At 30.4% G+C, this 6,231-nt stretch overlaps 1 protein-coding gene across 1 annotated transcript; it reads right to left on the bottom strand.

Moving 5' to 3' along the window:
- Nucleotides 1-669: 669 nt before the first annotated feature.
- On the bottom strand, nucleotides 670-3,142 carry LOC133880017 (CASP-like protein 1E2). Its single transcript, XM_062318876.1, has 2 exons — nucleotides 2,888-3,142; nucleotides 670-1,106 (listed from the first exon to the last, which is right to left on the bottom strand). The coding sequence occupies exons 1-2, from the start codon at nucleotides 3,076-3,078 to the stop codon at nucleotides 779-781; spliced, it is 519 nt and encodes a 172-aa protein (XP_062174860.1). The 5' UTR covers nucleotides 3,079-3,142; the 3' UTR covers nucleotides 670-778.
- Between the last annotated feature and the right edge of the window lie 3,089 nt (nucleotides 3,143-6,231).

The following is a 6,231-nucleotide window of genomic DNA, read 5'->3' as shown; positions in this document are numbered from 1 at the left end:
ATTTGAACGTGTGATGTGGCCACCACCCTAGAGATCGATCTCTGCATGGACCGGATAGCATCACATATATTGTCTCGTAATATTAAATTATTTGTACATCAACTGCTGGGTGTACACCTAATGCATTTTGACAGCATGAAATCTATATTATATTATATTATATTATATGCACTGGATGTTCACCCACAAACACAAACTTTAATTAAGAAACCTCTTTCTCTTTCTCTTTCTCTTTCTTGACTTCTTGGTTTTAATTTGTTTTTTTTTTGGTCTGTTCTCTTGAATGGCTGATGATAACGATGGAGAGACTTCTAAGAAGACATTTAATGGCAATGGGTTATTTTATTATTTTATTTTAAATTAATAAAATAATTAATCTGATTCTCTCTCTTCTTTGAGTATAATGAAAATAAATAATATTTTAAATGGAATAGTGAAAATGAATGGCTAAAATGCTAATCCGGATGTTGGTGCTTTGAAAAAGTTTATAACTAAAATATAAAAATGTATTCTTTAACTAAATTTTAGCTAAATATTTGTTAACCCGGATGTGAATGCTCTAACATTTAATAATTTATTCCTTTCTTCAAATCCCTCATGAGAAATCTGGCCAAACGAAAGCCACAACATCATATATATCCATCACCCCCAATTTCTAACAAAAATAGGGATTCAGAAACTCATTCAATTTATTTGATACAAATGCAGGACATAACATTATTAGGGAGCCTTATAATATTGTTATTAATACATACTTGACCATTTTACCCTAGGATTTTCAGTTGTCTCTCAAAGCAGAGAAGACAACTATCAAGATAAATGCTAGTGATCCAAACACAGAAAGCGCAACAGATCCTAACACTTGATGGCAAAATTTATCAAACACGTTACACACTTTTCCCCACCCGAGGTGAGAATTCCCTTGGAAGCCAATTAAGCCGACTGCGGTGGTGGCTCCAATGCCGGAGAAGAGCAATGCCACCATTAGCGTATCGACGACGAAGATCACCAACTTTAAGACGCGGTTTGCACCCGTGCCTGTGAATAAAAGGACTAGAGAGAGGGCTGCGTATGAAGATACAGTAGCATTGGCCACCACAAAATACCTAGTTCACAAACCACAAAACAATTAATGTTAATAGAAATGATTAATGATTGACTCATTAAGAATTAATGTTCCATGTTCATACTTTATTTTTAAATGGTGATTTTTTACTAGAGAAAGTGTTTTGAGTATTTGTTTTAAAAATAAATAGAGAACTATAACTCCTGGTTTAACACTAATATATATATTGAGGCTTGAGCCCAGCCACTTCATTTTTTTTTTTTTTTACTTCCCCAAACAATAAAAGCAGAAGTTAAATGATTTTTATTTTTTCCAAAAAAAAAAAAAAAAAAAAAAAAAAACCTGCTGGAATGGCCTATAATGTGAATCTTCCTAATTTTCTTTCTTTCGGAACATGGAGGAGGTCAAACATTGACGGCGTCAGAATCTACCGTACCACATCCACCAATTAATGCCAGTTCCAAGGAGAACCATAAACGCCGACTCAGCCAAATCCAGCAAACAACCAAAATATTATCTAGCTGAGAAGTGATTGGTCCATAAAATTTGTGCACTAACACAAGATATAGGTTTCATGGATCTTATTTACATAGGTCTTATCCATGTGTCTTGTATTATGCATAAATTGTACAGTCATGCATGTTGTACGTGGGAGAATATTTTTCCTAACTAGCTGGACTTCCAAACATTAACTTTAAGAAACCTATTTCTTGACTTTCTTCCTCTTTTGGTATGTTCCTTATTCCTATGCATCCTTCTTCTTTTGTCCTTATTTCAATTATTATTATTATTTTATTATTATTTTATTTTATTTTATTTTAAAAAACAAATTATCATTAAATTTATGGAGCCATGTAAATCTCACACATAAATCTAAAAAATTCAACAGTAATTTCGAAAAGGGAAAGCTCGAAAAAAGATCACCTAATTAAGGAAATAAATCATCTCTTTATTAAAAGATGGATGATGTGACAAAATTTATGTCTTTAGATCTCTAGCTATTTTGATTTAGAGAGTTGTTAGACCTTCATCTATTTTTGCAAATTCATCATTAAACAGATTTAATTATGGATTTGTCTATATCTTATACAGAGAGATAGACAAAAGAGATGAAAATCAAACATTTTTATTTGAGTTATTAAAAGATGGATGTTCTATCATGGCCCAAGTATATATGTGCTCTTTTAGAGCATCAAATTTGACTATTATGAGCTATTTTTCGTCTCTAACAGAATATGCAGAATATAATTTTTCATTTTAGTGTGAATAGTAAATAGGCAAAATAGCCTATTTACTATTCACACTAAAACAATTTTTAATTGTTTTCTCTCTTCCTTTCCTTCTTTCACACTATTTATTTTCCTCTTTTTTTTTTCACACAAAATAATATTTATAGAAAATAAAAAGTAGAATAAAGAATCTGTTGAAAAGAGTATAGAAAAAATAGTAGCTATAATAGTGAGTAGTACTTTGTTAATAGCTACTTTGACTATTATTGTTGAAGATGCTATTAATTAATTTTCTTGAAGTGAACCGTTCAAATTTAATCGGACACAAATTTCACTTCTAAAAGTGATGTGTTCTTACTTCTTAGCATGCGAAAAAGTAAAAACACGTGTTTATTTAATAGCATATACTTTCTCAAAGCATTATTTTAATTGCTTAAATAACATATATATATATATATATATATATCTCACTTTTAAAAGCTGATTTATATATATGAAAAAATTTCTTGTAGGAAATGAAGCAGCACTGTAGAAAAATTTAATCACCATAAAAAAGAAAGATAAAAGAAGAAGAAAGATCAGCTAGACTTACACGAAGGCAGACACGTAATGCCACTTAGCAGTTTGCGAACCCTTAGTCTGCTTGTCCACCCCAAGAAGAATAGCGGCCGCCAAAGTGAGCACCAACGCCAAAACCCTCAGAATTAAATCATAACTACTCCTCCCTCTTGTTCGGTTTCCCACGTTCACTTCCTTTGATTCTCTGTACTCCACCCCATCCATCCCGGCCACCTGTGCTGCCTTTTCTTCTCGCTTGGAAAAAAGAGAGATTGAGTAACAAGGAAAGCAGCAGGGGAAGCCGCTTAAATAGAGGGATAAGATGATATCTAAGAGCCATCTACTCTATCGGCTACGCTGCTATTGTATTGTACGTATGTGGACCAGTACTATATGCCAAAGTTAAGTTTTGTTTGGTTATAAGTGAACTAAAATACCGATATCTAATAAAAAAAAACTACTTCATTGTCAAAATTTTATTTTGTTATATAGAAGCCACTTAAATAGAGGGATAAGATGATATCTAAGAGCCATATACTCTCGGCTTCGCTATCACTGTATCTGAACCGGTACTATATTTCAAAGTTAAGTTTTGTTTGGATATAAGTGAACTAAAATACCGATATCTAATAAAAAAAACTATTTTATTGTCAAAATTTTATTTTGTTATATAGACAAAATATAGAAGCCGCTTAAATAGAGGGATAGGATGATATCTAAGAGCCATATACTCTCGGCTATGCTATCCTTGTATGTGGACTAATATATTTCGAAGTTTTGTTTTGATAAAAGTGAACTAGAATACCGATATCTAAAAAAATCTATTTCATTGTCAAAATTTTATTTTGTTATATAGAAGCCGCTTAAATAGAGGGATAATATGATATCTAAGAGCCTTGTATGTGGACTAATATATTTCGAAGTTTTGTTTTGATATAAGTGAACTAGAATACCGAAATCTAAAAAAATCTATTTCATTGTCAAAATTTTATTTTGTTATATAGAAGCCGCTTAAATAGAGGGATAATATGATATCTAAGAGCCATATACTCTCGGCTACGCTATCCTTGTATGTGGATCAATATATTTCAAAGTTTTGTTTGGATATAAGTGAACTAGAATACCGATATTTAAAAAAATCTATTTCATTGTCAAAATTTTATTTTGTTATATATATTTTATTTTATATAATGTTGTAGGGTTGATCTTGATTGCACTTTCTGTATCAACATGTTAGCAGTGCCTTAAATGCATGGTACGGCAGCAGTATTTCTTGCTCAACCATTTGAAATTCCACTTGGTGTGTTCTGATTTTAAGTACTATAAAATAATACATGAAAATATTAGGAGTGTTGGTTTTTATGGGTTCCTATGTTTCACGTATCAGATTGATTGGTTTTTATGGGTTTTTATTATTATTATTATTATTATTATTTTTTATGGTTCCTATAAATGACTTGGCACTTGCTAATATAACATTGCATTGAGATGCTGATATAGATACTGACGTGTTAAATGAGAGCTAAGATTGCAAGCCATGATTGTCAGCTCAGCTCTTGTTAATTGCAAGTTCATTTTGGGTCAACCCCTACAGTAATTGCAAATTACGTACAACTTGCAAGATGTTGGTGACAAGCCTGTATAGAAACTGAATGTACTACTAGTTTATTTCATCAAGTAAAATACAACCCTTTTTTTTTTTGCAGAGTTTTTCAGTGCAGAGTGATATTTGACTCAGAGCTTCTTCAATCCTAAAAAATAACCCCTGCTTCTTCAATCCTGTGATGCATGATCGTTATTTGGTTTCTTGTGATGGTTTTTCAGATAAGTCACAACACATTGTCCCTGTAGTCGAATTTTGCATTCCTTTGGTGTTTATATGTTGATTAAATAATTAAATTTCTCTTCTTCTTTTTTTGTAAACTTAAATTTGTAGGACAAATGTTAATTAATTTTTATATGTTTATAACAATAATAAAAAAATCATTTTTATATTTTTTTTTCTCAATTATATTCAATTTAATTCACACTCCCAAACATATTTTTCAAATTTTGTTTCAGATTCACTAAAACTATCCAAACATAATTTTGAAACTCAATTTTTTTCTTTTTCTATATTTATAATTTTGTTTGGATATAAGTGAACTAGAATACCAATATCTAAAAAAATCTATTTCATTGTCAAAATTTTATTTTGTTATATAGACAAAATATAGAAGCCGCTTAAATAGAGGGATAGGATGATATCTAAGAGCCATATACTCTCGGCTATGCTATCCTTGTATGTGGACTAATATATTTCGAAGTTTTGTTTTGATATAAGTGAACTAGAATACCGATATCTAAAAAAATCCATTTCATTGTCAAAATTTTATTTTGTTATATAGACAAAATATAGAAGCCGCTTAAATAAAGGGATAAGTTGATATCTAAGAGCCATATACTCTCAGCTACGCTATCCTTGTATGTGGACTAATATATTTCGAAGTTTTGTTTGGATATAAGTGAACTAGAATACCGATATCTAAAAAAATCTATTTCATTGTCAAAATTTTATTTTGTTATATAGACAAAATATAGAAGCCGCTTAAATAGAGGGATAGGATGATATCTAAGAGTCATATACTCTCGGCTATGCTATCCTTGTATGTGGACTAATATATTTCGAAGTTTTATTTTGATATAAGTGAACTAGAATACCGATATCTAAAAAAATCTATTTCATTGTCAAAATTTTATTTTGTTATATAGACAAAATATAGAAGCCGCTTAAATAAAGGGATAAGTTGATATCTAAGAGCCATATACTCTCAGCTACGCTATCCTTGTATGTGGACTAATATATTTCGAAGTTTTGTTTGGATATAAGTGAACTAGAATACCGATATCTAAAAAAATCTATTTCATTGTCAAAATTTTATTTTGTTATATAGACAAAATATAGAAGCCGCTTAAATAGAGGGATAGGATGATATCTAAGAGCCATATACTCTCGGCTATGCTATCCTTGTATGTGGACTAATATATTTCGAAGTTTTGTTTTGATATAAGTGAACTAGAATACCGACATCTAAAAAAATCTATTTCATTGTCAAAATTTTATTTTGTTATATAGAAGCCGCTTAAATAGAGGGATAATATGATATCTAAGAGCCTTGTATGTGGACTAATATATTTCGAAGTTTTGTTTTGATAAAGTGAACTAGAATACCGATATCTAAAAAAATCTATTTCATTGTCAAAATTTTATTTTGTTATATAGAAGCCGCTTAAATAGAGGGATAATATGATATCTAAGAGCCATATACTCTCGGCTACGCTATCCTTGTATGTGGATCAATATATTTCGAAGTTTTGTTTGGATATAAGTGAACTAGA

This window comes from Alnus glutinosa, chromosome 1 (assembly GCF_958979055.1).
Source record: "Alnus glutinosa chromosome 1, dhAlnGlut1.1, whole genome shotgun sequence".
In the NCBI taxonomy this organism is placed as follows: Eukaryota; Viridiplantae; Streptophyta; class Magnoliopsida; order Fagales; family Betulaceae; genus Alnus; species Alnus glutinosa.
The sequence above is the reverse complement of the archived record's forward strand: the minus strand, read 5'-3'. Positions and strand labels throughout refer to the sequence as shown.

What these genes read in the sequence shown, in the direction of transcription:
- LOC133880017 (XM_062318876.1), bottom strand. Translation starts at nt 3,078, where the DNA reads ATGGATGGGGTGGAGTACAGAGAATCAAAGGAAGTGAACGTGGGAAAC. An exon ending in CATTACGTGTCTGCCTTCGT is followed by an intron (nt 1,107 to 2,887) that starts GTAAGTCTAGCT and finishes TTTGTGAACTAG; the next exon opens with GTATTTTGTGGTGGCCAATG.